General features: G+C 41.3%; 1 protein-coding gene across 1 annotated transcript; it reads left to right on the forward strand.

Moving 5' to 3' along the window:
- Window positions 1–3,071: 3,071 nt before the first annotated feature.
- LOC141944168 (TRPM8 channel-associated factor 2-like) lies at window positions 3,072–14,557 on the forward strand. Its single transcript, XM_074870273.1, has 5 exons — window positions 3,072–3,198; window positions 3,387–3,495; window positions 7,827–8,042; window positions 12,805–13,141; window positions 14,399–14,557. Exons 1-5 carry the CDS (start codon window positions 3,072–3,074, stop codon window positions 14,555–14,557), a joined length of 948 nt encoding a protein of 315 aa, XP_074726374.1.
- The last annotated feature ends 1,722 nt before the right edge of the window (window positions 14,558–16,279 follow it).

Below are 16,279 nucleotides of genomic sequence, written 5' to 3' on the forward strand. Positions count from 1 at the left end.
AAAATTTACATGTTATAAAGATTTAGACCTGACCCTACCAACAGAAGCAGATTTCACCCCTAATAAGTTTATAAATAAAAGTTAAGTTCATGTCCATTAAAAAAATGCTCAAAGTATTATCAGATCTGTAACTTAAGTATGATAGGATCTGTTCTTTTTTTCATGAATGGCACAACAAAATGGATCTTGAAGAAAAACAAGACAAAAAAAAAAAGATGGGGTTGGATTCTGAGCTAGGATGGACTCATCCAACCATAGGGATTCCAATGGAGAAGCTGTAGTTTACACCAGCTCTAAATGCAGCCTGAAATATTTAGGCATATGTAGTAAACCAATTCAAAATTGGACTAACTCAAATTAATGTCATTCTCAGAACGATGTCTGTTCTCCTCCATAAAATAAGGATAAATCAGAGAAAAGATTGGCACACGGCAGGACTGAATTCTGCAGTTGCCTATCCACTAGTTATGGTGCATGCTGGGGTAGTCTGTCAGAGCAGAAAGGCCAAACTGAGACTGTAGCAATAAGACAAGAAAATGTTATCACAGAGACAGACTGCAAAATAACACATGAAACAATAATGTCTGTGAAAATGTAGTTCAAGCAGCAGTCCCAGAGCAATTCAGCGTGCAGTCTGGGAAAATCCTAAGACACACCCGAGAGCAACCTGAGCAGGAGCTAAAGTGGAAAAAAGTGAAATAGATTAGGAGGCCACATTTACCTTAGCAAAAATAAAACCAGAAACAGGATTTTCGTGATGTGATAAACAAAGACTGAATGGGTTCACTGGTGAGGTTTTCAAATTACATACAGACTTACTGGCTTCATTTTTGCAGTCAGCTTGCTTTTAGTGGAAAGTTGCCTGCTATTGCTATATACTCCCTTCTGCTAGCAGGGAGTTGGAAGTCCAACAAAGATCTGATGAAGACTCCTTTTATTATCAGGCTAAGAGAGATTTCACTGATAGGTGAAGTGTCAGATTTGCCAAGACACTTGGAGAAACACACAGAGGCACAATACCTCTTCAAGAGCAAATGTGTAATAAAATATTGATGACTCTGTCAGTTTTATTAACTACTTTTGTATAAGCTTTCTGGCTAGCAGTATATTATTTTTAAACATGGCTTTTCCTTTTTTTGGTAGTAAAGGACTGAGTGGTAGTGAAGGAGCTGCTGTTGTAGTATCAGGTTCCAGTCATTCTGATATCTCAAAAATTAGACAACTAGAGAAATTTGTGCTATATGTATTGATTATTTTAGCCCTTGATTCTCCAGCAGCAGCTTTAGGAAGTAATCCACAAATCAAGCATAGCTACAATGGGATTCACCTGCCCTGGTTTGATCATCAAAAGTTCACCATCTCAATCTGAGCTGCTCACATGAGGCTCCCTTTAGGGCCCGTGTGGAGAAGGAGGCACCTGCAGAGGGAAATTCATCACCTAAGGCAGCACAAAGATGCCCTTTGGAGGTCTCTATTTCTCTAAAGGAGGTTAGATGAATCATCTCCTTAATATGAAAGAAAGTGAACTCTGCGGTATGGCAGTGACATACACGATTTTTTCACCACTTTCCTCAGGTGTTTGGTGCTATGTGCACCTGTCCTGGGGACTTGGAAGGCTCTTCCCACTGAGTCTTGCAGTATGCCAACAATAAGAAAGCTGAATGTGCATAAGAATGGGGAATAATGACTGAAGAGGATGAACGAAAGTGACACTTGAAAACATGCAATATGAGCTGGTTACTTCAAGAGCCGAGCAGAAGTTGGTTTTCCATTGCAGAGCAGTGAGGTACTAGGGGCCCAGGGAGTTCTGTGGGAGTAGGAGCAGGATAAAAAAAACTTCCCGAGTGACTTAATACTTGATAGCCTGAGGCTACACAAGAAAGAAAAGAAGCCTGTTGCAGGTGCAGAGATTTTGGACCGTCAGATGGAACTGTGGAGAGTGCAAGCTGTGTGAGTGAAGTGAAGTTTGAATGGGCCACAATATTCCCTAAATAAAACTTCTGGAATACAGGAGTGGCCCTTTTCTTTGAGGAAATACAGTTCCTTTTGCACAATAATTTATGAAACAAATAATTCTGCTTGGTGTAAACACTGCATCACACAGCAGTTCCCCTTCAGAGAAGTTCTCACCTTCAGTGCCACCTGCCCTGGGATACAAATACAGGATAATGAAGGGAGGAGCCAATGAGAGACTTCAAGGGTTGCCTTTAAAAAAAACTTATCAACAACTTTTAATAAAGTCCTTAGGCATTTTCTATTTGCAACAGCCTTCATATAGGAAGCTGACGTGGTTGAGATGACCCATAAGCAGTGGAAGGCCCAAAGATAAACAGGATGACCAAGGTGTTTAGCAGAGCAGTGTGGGATATGACCAAGAGGACTTGGCAGGTGTGCAGTGTTTGGTATTGGTTAGGGATATGGCCTCACCAAATTGGCTGTGAATAAACAGCCAGTTTGTCTCGGTTTTTTTATAAAAAACCATAAATTGAGTATGGTCCAGCTCATGGTAATGTGTTGAAAAATGTACCTGAAACCTAAGAGATGGCATGCATGGCCTACTGCCATTTCTTACATGGGAAAATACAAGGCCAGGCACAGAATCAGCCAGAAGCTGCTGCTGCTTCTCCAGAATGTAAAAGGTATGTGTGGGATGTACAACATCTAACCCGGGATTCAGCTCCTAACTCCAAGGATTAGACCAGTCCAAGAGCAATCCTATGAGCAGTGTGAGATTAAATAGTATATTTGAATGTGCCATGGTTTGAAATAAACATACATATGTGACCGTGAAACAGAGGAAATTATCCCACAAAAACTGAAGTGTAGCCAGAGGATTAATCTTAAACTACCTCATAAAGGAGCATTTTTCCACACTCCCAACAAACTTGTTTTTGAAACAGACCTCCCTGAAATTCCCACAGCACCTCAAAAACAAGTAACAGGGTCATGAGCTCCATGCTGGATTAAAGTGCTCAGTGGACGAACAGTGTGGAAGTGCAGAAGAACAATTTTATTTATGTTAATATTGTAAAAGAGAGGAAGAAACTTAAGAGACCTCTGTCAATGGAGACATGTATGTTCGGTGGTGCTTTGAGATGTCCCAGAATGCTCACATAGAGAGGTTCAAGGATGTGTCAAATAGCAGCAGGGTCAGAGGGGAGGGACATGACTATCATTGGGCTGTGGAAGGGGACATGGGTAAAAGTCAGGCACCTACCACACCTCTGTGATCTGAGAGGAGAGACAGGCAGGCAATGGAGGCTAAAGTTTAGACTGAAGTCTGCGGTAAAGAGACAAGCAAGAGAGCAATGACTGTGCAACTTTGCAAACAACTATCACAGTTTTAACATTTTACCACCTGTTTTCCATTTGCTCCATGACTGGAGGTCACCACCTTAAAGCTGAACTGTTAGAAGAAAGAGTGTCAGAACCCCTGGACTTCCTGAAAGCAAAATCAGTTGGATTAGTTGAAGCCATTGCTGAGAATGTTTTGAGGTACATGTCTGCCTTTGCACTGAAAAGGATTAGGAAGTGCTTGCCTGATCTCATGGATTCTGTGCCCTGAGGACAGTAACTTCTTCTTGTGAAGGATAGAGCCACTCCCTGTGGGTGGTAACATCTTAGCCCATTGAAGAAAAATCTAACATGAGTCACAAGCACACAGCACCATTCTTGCCTGGAATTCAGTTTATACCATGCTCAAGGAAAGATGGTGATCCCTGTAATTTTAACATTGCTGCCACTTGAGTGGTGGTCCTGAGCTGCAGGGAATGCTGATGAGAATGCCATTGCTAGGTTCCCTGGGAACAAAATACTGCAAAAGTGTGGAGTTGGTATCTTAGGAGATAACATACTAGCATCAAGTCGGCCAGTCTTACATCCCGATCAGTTTTCTCATAGTACCACTTTCACAAGGCATTCTCCCAATTTTGGCAAATCCTTGAGAAAAAAGAAGCTCTAAAGCCACCACATTCCTCCTGACTCAAGAAATTATCACAGGACTCAACAGCGCTCCTGAGGACTCCAGCTCAGACCTCCCTAGCTATCTGCTCTGTTCAGGAGGAGATGGCTGAGATAGTGGTTTCCCAGGGGGTTCCTGATGTCAGTGCTGACAGCCCAGTCAAAGGCAGCTCTGAGGAAATGGTTTTAACCAACATAGCTGCAGAGCTCTATGACAAATTCCCTGATGTACAAAACCAAATATGTACTGCTGTCCTGGTTTTGGCTGGGATAGAGTTAATTTTCTTCCTAGTAGCTGGTACAGTGTTGTGTTTTGTATTTAGTATGAGAATAATTTTGATAACACAGAGATGTTTTTAGTTGTTGCTAAATAGTGTTTATACTAAGTTAAGGGATTTTCAGCTTCTCATGCCCTGCCAGCAAGAAGGCTGGAGGGGCACAAGAATCTGGGAGGGGACACAGCCAGGACAGCTAGCCCAAACTGGCCAAAGGAATTTTCTATACCATATGACATCATGCCCAGTATATAAACTGGGGGGAGTTGGCCGGGTGTGGTGGATCGCTGCTCAGGGACTGGCACCCGGTCAGCAGGTGGTGAGCAGTTGCACTGTGCATCACTTGTCTTTCTTGGGGTTTATTTTGCTCGCTTTTTATTATCTTCCTTTTCATTGTTACTACTACTATTATTATATTTTAATTTTTATTTAAATTATCAAACTGTTCTTATCTCAACCCACAAGTTTTACTTCTCAGTTCTCCATCCCACCAGGGCAAGGGTGGGGAGGCGTGAGCAAGTGGCTGCATGGTGCTTAGTTGCTGTCTGGGGTTAAACCATGGCAAAATCTTCCAGAAATGACTACATTCCCAACTGTAACTGTCCAGACTGATGGAAGAAATGAAGGCAGGGGATATTTTTCTATTTCCTTTCTCAGCATCACCCAAACTGTGGAATGAAATCAGGCTGACCAGAGTGATCTATAAATATAATAGTCTAAATTAATCTGCTTCCTTCCTGCCCCAGCTTTCCACTGGGATTGCACGCTCATCATATAATCAGAAATACCTCGGTCTTATGATGAATGCTGACATAATGATCATTTGATCTCCTATTGGGTACAATTTGGTTGGATGTTGAATTAATTTTTGGTTATGCAGTCGGGGAGCTGTCCAGGCACATGGCCCATAAATGCTTCCAGAGGAAGTGATTTAACTCATTGGTCGATGTGAAGCACCACTACTGCTCTTTGTCAAATTCAGGTGCAATGACATTTCACCTGAAGATACCATTGCATGGAGCTATGTGTTTTGTCTTGCTTGAGGTGAGCTTCTCTGGAAATCAAAAAAACCTACACTGTCCTGGAGTGTTTCTAGTTGGACACATAAAATCACAGGGCACATTTGGAGATTGTCCTGCGTCCTTTTCAGAAACAAGCATCACTTCTGATGTTTGTTGTTGGGGTTTTTTTAGATAAAATTTTACCAGAAAGGTCACCTTGATACCAAGTTTATCTTCCTGAACTAACTTTTATGATATGAGGATGGGGCAGGATTATCTTGATTGATTTTGCAATCTTGATCTTGAAATGTCCTTGGACTTTCTCAGTTCCCCTCATAAATCACTAAGAATTCAAATTTTCAAAAAAGCTTCAACATTAGCTGTTGGTCAGATGGGGAAGGATTCAGCACAAAGGTGAAACTTCAGAAAACTAATTGATTAGAATTAGAATTGAAGCTGCTGTTGAATTTTATCTGAAACTTGAAGACTATCATATGACTTATGTGTTTCTATTTTGATAATGCCTGTGGTTCTTTCTAAGGTCCAGAAGCACGGAGAAGCACTGGGCTTTATATTCCTCCCAGAAGAATAGCCACTCTGCATTTTCCTGCTTCTGCTGTTGCAGCTGACCTGAAGGTGAACATTTGCCTTTGTTTCTCATTACAGTCAGAAGAACTTTTCTTGCTTCCATTCTCATTTCTTTGAAGTTTGTCTTGGCCTTACTGAGACATGAATCACAAACAATTTCTCCCCAAATTTCTCCTACCACAAACCTCTCTCTACATTTCTCAAGTTATACTCTCTCACTTCTGTCCTGAAAAATGACTGCCCTATGCAGCTGTAATGGTCACACTTCTGCTTTTCATCTGCTTCACACTGTGGACATCTCATGTTGGTCTGATACCTCCATTACCCTAGAGGAGGCAGAGGTCAAACAAGACAAATACCTATATTGTTGCTTTCAAGACTGAAGGAATAATCCCTGTATTGACAGTGAATAGGATGAGAAGTGCTAAGGTTGAATGTTGACTATTTGGAGGAGACTACTAGGTATCTCTGCCCACTGTAAAAATATCTTACTTGCCCCGCTTTGCTGTCTTCTGCTATCATCCCGCCTCATTTCAAGGCCTCCAAGATGTTTTCCTTCAAGTTTTATTACCTTTGTCATCATGACAGATGAACATCCACACTATAAAAAAATATTTTTGTGGGGTTTATGTCTTGAATCTGAAACCAGCCTCTAGGTAATTGTAAGTGGAAAGGAATAAACACTATACAGAGGTAGTTATCCAAACAGTACTATCCCATAGCAGGGTGGGTTGGTTTTTTGTCCTTGAAAAGATGTTAGGACGAGCTTTGAGCAGAATTGGACAGAACTAGTCTGGGAACCAGGGATTCCCATGTCTTCAGTCAGTGATGGCTGGCCCATGTGGGCATTACAGTGTTTCAGAGAGTGCGTGGAAAGCATGTGCATTGCTATAAATGGGGACAGTATCCCCTTCCCCGGCTTCCTTTCTCCTCACTCATTTCATATCAGGATAAGCTCTGCTCATGCTCTGCTCTCCATTTATAGCAGCACAGCTCTGTGATGGGAGGCAAGGGTGCTAATGCTGGGGCCAACCAACTTTGAAATTTCTTCAAAACCAGTGAAATCCCGCCTTCTGAGCAGAGCTGTAGAAAGAGAATTTGACTTTTCTTTGGCAACTGATCCAGCATTTCCATTTTCTTCTTCATGGGGCTTAAGTCCCACCTTGATTCTTTTATGCTGCTTTCATCTGATTGATATCTGTGCTGAGGTAAAGCATCGTGTTCCAGATGGTAGGATACTGCTGCCTTTCCCTGCTGACACAAGAGTGTCTTGCTGCCTATGGTAGCTACAGAGCGTATGGAGCTTGGAGTTGAGCTACCCAGGTCTGTCCCAGTTGCAGTGCCTTTTGGTGACCGTTGTTTCCCACCAGGTGCAGATCAGCTGTCACACTGATGACCTCAGCTATGCTGCAGAGCTGAAGTGGCCTTCCCTGGTGGTAAAGAAATTCAAAGTTGAAAAAAAAACCATGGAAGTCTCTAGTCTGTGGGGTGGCCCCATATATATCATAGTGCCGAAGGAGAGCACATTAGGCCAGCTAACTGATCATCTGTATTGATGGCTTGCCTATATTTTCCTGGGTTTTTGTGGTCGTGTATAGAGAAGACCTCAGAACAAGTAGTGCACCAGAAAGCCTTTGCATAAAGCTTCGTATTTCTCAGTGCAGAAAGTATATTGATAGGACTTTCACTTAGGAATTAATCTCTGTCTATGTTCCCAGTGTGAGCATGTCTGAGACACCTTTAAAGTAGCTTGATAATAAAAAGTGAATATCATCAATTCCTTGCAGCAACAGTACACATCAGGTCACCAAAGATGACTGGACCCCTCACCAGAATCTCAGGATCTCTCCCTGATTTGGTAAAACCCAGTTACATCTAGATTAATTTATTGTTTCTGAGCCTATGCAGAGAGTTTTAGCTATGGGGATTCTTCTCTCTCTTCACACCTAAAATTCCTTTTTAAATTGGCTACCTTTTTCCACCTGACATCTCTGCCTGGCAGTCAACCATCTGTCAGTACCCAGCCCCCCAGGGCTGAGCTGGCCACAGGGAACATCATCCTGACAATACCAGCCGCTGATTTATGCCACATGGACAACCAAGAGAGTCTGCTTTCCATCTGGAACAAGATGATGAATGCAATAGCCAGACTGGCAGCCATCCGAGCAACTTTTACAAGACCACAGAGGATGGTGGCAGATGTCCAGACATCTAATGGCAAGTATAATAAGTAGAACATTTTGTCTTTATCTGTGATGGATATTTGTCAGGGAAATACACAAGGCAGTAATATTATCACAAGATCCTGCAGATCCTCAAATGAACAGACTAATCCCACCAAATTCAAGGAGACTACTCATGAGAGTAAGAATCTTCTGTGAATGTCAAGAGCTTGTACACAGAAGTAACACATTCTGCTGCTAAATCTGAGGCTATCCCAGGGTAAAACACAGTGGAGGGAGACAGGCTGGCCACAAAATGATGTGTGTACTGTGTCATGTTATTCTTATTACTGTGGGAGTGAGTTTATGCTAATTACAACAGAAAGAAGGGAAACAGAGCTAGCTGGTTTAGGCAGGATGAATGAGATCTTGAAACTTAAATTAAGGCATGTAACACACACAGGCAGCCTACTATGTAATGAGACCCTGATGTTAGCAGGCATAGGATCACTTACATCAGTGAGGAAGTGAGGGCAGTAGTGGGGGAAAAAGTTTGTTGTAAGCAGTATTTTGCTATCTGTCATTTAAGAAACATGCTGTTTAAAGACACTAAGCCAGTGGAACTGAAGCCTGTTATGGGTGGTAAGGAGACTCCTGAAGGCTAAATCTCACTATTATTTGCAATTAGTTTTTGTTCAAGTGTTGTACTTTTCTCAGTGGGATTGGTGGGTATATTCAGCTCTACTTGATTGCAACACTAGGGGTGTTTTCTACCACTTGAATTGGTAAGTTCATCAGATGCCCAGGCCACCACTCTGTCAATAATCCACAGCTGTAGCAGTTTAACTCACATGGTGTAGCTGCTGTCAGTCAAGTAGGACTAATTCAAGAGAGGCTGGCTCAAGTGTAAACAACTTGCATTTCAGTTATTAATAACAATTTAATTATAATCACTAGTGAAATATAACAAATATAAATAATAAGCCCCCTTTCAATACTTAAAGGAGACTTATAAGAGAAATGGGGAGAGACGTTTTAGTAGAGCCTGTAGCAACAGGACAAGAGGTAGTGGTTTTAAAGTAAAGGAGGGTAGTTTTAGACAAGATGTAAGGCAGACATTTTTTATGATGATGGTGGTGAAACACTGGAACAGGTCGCCCAGAGAGGTGGTAGGTGCCCCATCCCTAGAAACATTCAAGGTCAGGTTGAACGGGGCTCTGAGCAACCTGATCTAGTCAAAGATGCCCCTGCTTATTGAAGGGGAGTTGGACTAGATGACATGTAAAGGTCTCTTCTGACCCAAATCATTCCTTGATTCCATGATAAATAGATGCTATGTTTCCATGCTGCATATGCTCCTCTAAGCATATCCTCACATAGGGAGGATTCTGTCAGAGTAATCAGTCATTACATCTGGCTGCATACAGCTCTGAATTTAACAATTAAGTTGTAATCTGTCAGTGACTCTTCAACAATTGTGTTTAGATTACATGTCAGTTGGTAATTTTTGTAACTGCTAATCCCCCAAGCTCAAGGGGGAACATGGGAGTATTATATTTTTCTCGTTCATTCTTATGATTAGTGACAGTGCTATTTGAAAATATAGACTTGGGACACAGAGATAACATAATTTCCATGGGTAGTTTTGTACAGGTATAAAGGATGAGCAAGCAGTTCATCTGGCAGTGCATGTCAGAGAGCAGAGTCTATCCATTGTGTAGTTGAGAATGGCCAGTGTGAGGTTAATGGTTGGACTAGATGATCTTCAAGATCTTTTCCAACCTAGATGATTCTGTGATTCTGTGATTCATTTCCCTGCTTTGTTTTAGCTGTATTGACTCCATCAGCCTAGTAAGCAAACCAGGGCATGTGTATGAGCCAGGACAATCAGTAGGTTTTGTGCTGACACAAGTGGCTGTTCTGCAGTAATTTTTACTAATGCACAGGAAGAACTGACTTCCAAATGCCAGAGTTTAAAATCCTTGGATATCTACAGATGGAGGTGAACTTTAAGCCACTAGCTGTCCCCTCCCTTGAGCTGTAGAGAAACAGGAGTGTTAAAAACCAGCAAGACCCTGAACACATGCCGACTTGGTTCACAGTTGCTGTGAGTCAGATCTTTGGAATGAGTTTGCACTGACTGAGAAGCCACCCCGAGAAACACTTGTTGTTTAGGTAGCTGCCATTCTCTGAGTGAAGCTGCACTCAGAAACAAAGACTTCTGGATTATTGATTTGTGTGGCTCCTTCTCTTAATGCATCCCAGCCCTCTGCAGATACTCACCATGTGATAGACAGCTGTGTCCACCAGAGGCCACACTGGTAGAACCCAACATATAAAACTCTTCCAGCTTCTATCATGCCTGCCAAAATAAGTGGAGAATAACACCATTTCAGAGATGTGAATGGCTCTGTATCCTCCTTGCGCTATTCTGGAGCTGTAAGAAACCAGTGAAGGATCCATTGAGCCTATTGAATTGTCACTGAAGGAAAAAACCCTAAAGATAGTAAATTCCTATGAAAAGCTACTGAAACGTGATTTTTAAAGCTGGTTGTGGTAGTCAGCAATACTCATGGGAGATATTAAGGAGTATGTTAAGTCTGTCTTTTCTGCAAAAGATTTTTACAATCAGCATGAGAAACAGTAAAACTGGAATCGAAGTGATGACAACTATAGAGAAGTAGTAACTGTGTCCATCAACAGCAAGTTCTACCCAAAGCTGAAGTGAACTATGGAATATTTTTCAATAGTAGAGAGCTGCTTTACTAAAAACACTGACAAGAATCCGCCTTCACCAAAAAAAAAAAAAAAAAAATCCCAGTTCAAGTTTTGCTTTCTAGTACAATAGACATTGTCAGAGCACAGTGGAGGCTGGCTGTTCCCGAGAGACGGGGAGCCAGGAGCCAACCGCAGTGACACAGCCAGCAGGACGGTGTCTCGCCAGCCTGGGGCCATCCCACAACACCCGCGGGAGGCAAGCGGGGCAGACCTGGCACAACACCGAGTGTCCGCTGAGAGTCCAGATTGCTAGACAAGTCTTTAGGGATGAGGAAGATCTGAGGCCAAGCAAGGAAATCAATCTGCAGGTCAAGGTCAGGTCCAGCGATAGTAACCAGGGTCAGACATAGTCCAGTGATTACTAGGCAGGCCCACCATGATGAGGTGTGTCTGAATTCAAGTGAGGAAGTCAGATCACGGATTGGGCTCTGGATCAACAGGGTCCTTGGCCAGACACAGGCACAGCTGTGACAGGGCTGGAGACGGGCACACCTACAACATAGCTCAGGCAGGGACTGACAGCCCAGGGCAGAGCTGAAATGTGGCCCTGTGGAATCCCCAGGTGGTGGGGCTGTTCAAGGCCATTAGAGCTTTTTGATGCACTCAAGGCCTGACATAAATTTTTGCAATGAAACATTTTAGTCGCCTGCCTTCAAAATGAAAATCTGCTTCTTCTTTGGGAGCACTTCAGGAAAAATAATCCATTTTTCTACTTTATTTTTGTCTGCTGTTTATCATGAGGTTTTTCCCCCAAGCATTTCCTCCAGAGCAAGAGCTTATATTACAGAGTTTCTAGGGAGAGCTGGGGAGGGTGCTGTGGTCATTTTCATCAACAAAAACCATACAGTTATTTGGCTATACAAGGATACAAACTGTCCTGTGATTTGCGGAAAAAAGACTCTACAACTCGAAATAGAGTTATAAAGCAGGTATGTTTTACTCCGGCTGGGGTGCAAGGGGATTTCTCCACAAAGCTTGCACACCAACAGCACTTTTTACCAAAAACTTATAAGGTGTGGATATACATATTCATTGATTACATAACACAACATACATATGCATGAGTAAGGCTGGGTTAGTTTTGGAGGCTGGTGTCAGCAGTTTACGTTCTCTTTGCACCTGCACATGGCCTCCTGGTGGTTGTCTTCGGGGTCTTTGGGAGGAAGGCTCACAGTCTTTCTCACCTTGTTTTTTCCCCCGGAGCATGCGCAGATTCTCTTAAACAATTTCTTGAACAACAAAAATGTTTTTCAGCTGGTTTACTCATCCTATCTTATTTAAGGGAACCAATGAAACTTCTACAATCCGTATATGGCTATCTTTATTCATTACTGAGGCCCAGCTAGTTAGAGCACACCTGTTCCTCAAGGACAAAAACATATTTTGCTGAACACTGCAGTTCTTGGTAGATTTTCACAGTAAACTGCTTTGTTTTGATGGACACAGTAGTCCTTGGTAAAATTCCACAGAACAGTCTGGGCAAGCACGATTCTTAGCAATATTAAAAATACTGTAAGTAATACTATAACTTGCTATAAGTAAGGAAATAAGTTGCTAAGCAGTTTTCTATAAGTAAATAAGTCTTAAAACAAGTAATCATTTCTCTGTATCACCTGACAATACCATCTTCCTTACCAGACCTGAAAATAAGAAAACACCAGTGTCAACAGAAAGTTCTTCTACAGTCAGAATTAGATATCCACACCTCCTCTCCACTCCTGTAGCTGGGAGTACGGTCATCTGCAATGTCTGTAGCTCCGGCAAAAGGCATTTGGCCTCTTTGCTCTTGCGTTGGGTAGTGCTGAGGAGTGCAAGTGGAGCAGAAGAGCATACAATATGCACATTAAACTTTTGCTTGTGGTTGATACTCCAGCACAGGGGGTGGAAGCACATCATGAGCAGCATTCACTCGTGACAGACAACTTAAAGAATGAGTTAACATAAAGATAATTAATTGTATTTTTCTCACTGTGGTGTTCCATTCCATGAGCTTTCCCAGACAGATTGCCAAGATTGTTTGTGGTTTACCTTCCCTGCTGATTGGATGCATGCTGGCTACCTTGTCATGCATCATTTGGAGTCAATGACAGAGATGATAGATGTGCAGTCCCTCCAAGACAATGGCCTTTGTGGTGCCATTCATGATCTGGGTCTCAGGCAGCATCAATCTGAACGGGAGTTTCCCCCTCACACCACCAAAACCAACCACAGTCGCTGGTCTGTTTATGTGAATGAGACTGTGTTGGGCATCCCAAGAGATAAGGGCCACAATGCACTTTCACTAGGACTTAGAAAGAAGAGGATTCGAGATTATATTGAAAATAGAGCACAGCTGAAGGACTGGGAAGTATTTACTTCCCTGGAGACATACCTGCAGGTAATCTGCAGGCAAATGAAGCTTGCAACAGGTTTACAAACTGGTCATTTTAATCCAGGGCTGCTTCTTTCCTTTTCCTCACTTTCTGCAACCACTTAATCCCTACTCCAGATTATCTCTCTCTGTTGACTATTAGTCTCCAACAGTGTCTTTGTGTGCCAGTTCATAGGATTCCACAGGCAGTCCTGATCTTTCTCTGAGTAACACACTTCAGCAGGAGACCCAGGGCTGCAGGGAAAAGTTTTTGAAGAAGTCCTCAAAAAATGTATTCGTTTTGAGTCATTTGTGATCTCAGCACTGTGGAATGTACCAGTTTGGGATGTAATGGTAAACCACAGCCTTTGGGCGTTACCAAAGATGACCTGATCATTGCTAATGCTTTTCTTCTTTTCTTTTCTTTTCTTTTCTTTTCTTTTCTTTTCTTTTCTTTTCTTTTCTTTTCTTTTCTTTTCTTTTCTTTTCTTTTCTTTTCTTTTCTTTTCTTTTCTTTTCTTTTCTTTTCTTTTCTTTTCTTTTCTTTTCTTTTCTTTTCTTTTCTTTTCTTTTCTTTTCTTTTCTTTTCTTTTCTTTTCTTTTCTTTTCTTTTCTTTTCTTTTCTTTTCTTTTCTTTTCTTTTCTTTTCTTTTCTTTTCTTTTCTTTTCTTTTCTTTTCTTTTCTTTTCTTTTCTTTTCTTTTCTTTTCTTTTCTTTTCTTTTCTTTTCTTTTCTTCCAGTCTTTCACTTTTGTTGGTGCAATACTTCATTCAGCAGCATCCAGGATTAATTGTTGGTATAAACATCAAGCGCAGTGGCCAATCAGGCAGCCTGTATTTTGTGCTGAGAGAAGAGAGTCTTATGTATTATAAGTATTCAGAGATATTATACATATGCATACTTATAAGCATGCAGAGGTGGGTTGATATTTATATCAATCTTGTTTGGAACAATTATAACAAACATAAAAAAAAGTAGCAATTAAGCTTGTAAGCACAGCCATGCCCTTCAGGATGAAAAGCACTTATATAAAAGTACTTGATTTTTGGTTTTGTGTGAATATTAGAAATATAGATGTGTTGAATAGTCTGATGGTATTAAAGGGCTACTCTGATTCTTCAGTAGGCATTTAGAAGTTGTTGGGTAGCTACACTTACAAAAAAGAAATGTACTCTGTAAAAAGATCAGTAACTGAATTTAGTAAAAGATTTTGTAAAGAATGCAGGTAGAGTAATTCTGAACTTCCATACATCTGTTTTGTACTGTTTCTTTTATGATTCATAGCTGCAAGAGGCCTTTGGATGGAAAGCCTTCACTGAAATCTTTTCTGAATACCAAAATATGTCTGAGCTCCCAGATGATAATGACTCAAAAATGAATCTGTTGGCAGAAACCTTTTCTCATCTGGTGAAGAAGAATGTGACTCCTTTCTCTAAGGCCTGAAGATGGCAAATCAAGGAGAGACTTTCTCAGCAGATGGCTGTTTCTTTCTCTGGTGGGTCAGATGAGCCAATGAAGCATTATATCTCCTAAGCAGGTATTTGCTCATGAAAATGAAAATGTGATTGTCTGTGATAAAGTCAGTGCTCTGCAATAGATTTAAATAGTGTCTGAACGGTATGGGTATTACAATGAATCTGAGAAGCAGCTCTACATTGTACATGTGCTAGAGGAGTTTGTTCTTGGCTACGTCCCAAGCCTGCCTTTGTGTGTTAAGGTCCCACTACTTCCTTTCTCAACAGGAGTAATTTTAACCACAGAAGGGGATATATTTGCTGTCTTAATACCTATGAAACAAAGCAACCACTTCCCATTTTTTTCCTCCTCAGTTTCCTTGTCTCTAAAAGATTTTCTGTTCCAGACTTACTCTTGTTACAGGTATGCAAAGTTTGTTAATTAAGATCATTAGAAGAGTAGAAACAGAGGAAAAAAGTCACTTTAAAAATAGACATGTTAGGACATAAAGCTAGAAATAAATAGAAGAACACAGGTGGAATTATGGTTACAACAATGAGAAATGAGAATGATTATTCCAAGGAAAACCTTGATGGACAGCATAGAATCTTTGTTTAATGTTTTGAAAGGGATTGCCTTCATGCTCTGCTTTCAGAGCTAGGTGTGTAGTGAGAAACTGCTGCTTGAGCTCATGTCAGAAGCAAAACAGTGCTGCGGCAGTGAAATGACCACCCTGATCCTCAGCTAGAATCAATCCGTAGACAACTAGTGAATGTAAAATTGTGGCAACTCGCTGCCTAAGGATCTAAGACAGCAGGTGCCTCACCTCACAGGATTGAATGTGTTGACAGGAAAGCAGCACTGGAATGTGTTTTCAATGGTCTATTTTGATCTCCAATATAAATAATCAGATCAATGGCCCATTCTTAAATGCTACACCTGAATTTTCCCTATGTTAAAACATGGACTATAGCACAGGCCAATTTTTATGGTGTGTTTTGAGATCCTGAGCCAAGTATTTGCTTGTCTTGTGGCTGTAGTTTCTTTTTCTAGTTAAGGGTACAGAATTCTTGATCTTGCTGTTAAGGCCACTGACACGCATCACAGGGGACAGCAGCAACAGAGTCAGAGGCTCTCTGCAGCTCCTCCAGATCTCATGGGCCATAGCTGAGCAGATTCTTCAGCAAAAGAGCTGAGAAGTAAGGGATACAAAGATCAATCATTTCTTTTCACTGTGCCCAGGTAAACATATGTCAAACCTATGAATAATCCAAAGGCAATGAAGTGACCTGCACTAATAGTACTACAAAACATTTACATCTACATCCAATAACACGTATTGTCCAGAAAGACCCCCAAATCCTTCAACCATCCTGAATTTGAAAATCTTTATTCTATACTTTGAAGCCAAATGTTCAAATGCTACAGCTTTTTTCTTCTGGTGAAGTCATACAACTGTTCTGTTTTTAAGTTTTGGGAATTCTAAGCTGAGAAAGAGCTGAAGACATTATGATTTGATTCTCCAGAATTAAAACCTAATAGTGGATGATTATCTCCTCAACCCCAAAGTCTGAAAAACTTCCACAAAGCTAGTTTTAAATATCCCAGAAAATGGAACTTGCTCCCTTTTCTATGGTAGAGGATATTCTTCCAAATTTGGTACTTTTAACATTGATAGTTGACGTTTCTGTAGAACCTCTTTTTGCCTCC

Source organism: Strix uralensis, chromosome 5, assembly GCF_047716275.1.
Source record: "Strix uralensis isolate ZFMK-TIS-50842 chromosome 5, bStrUra1, whole genome shotgun sequence".
Lineage (NCBI taxonomy): Eukaryota > Metazoa > Chordata > Aves > Strigiformes > Strigidae > Strix > Strix uralensis.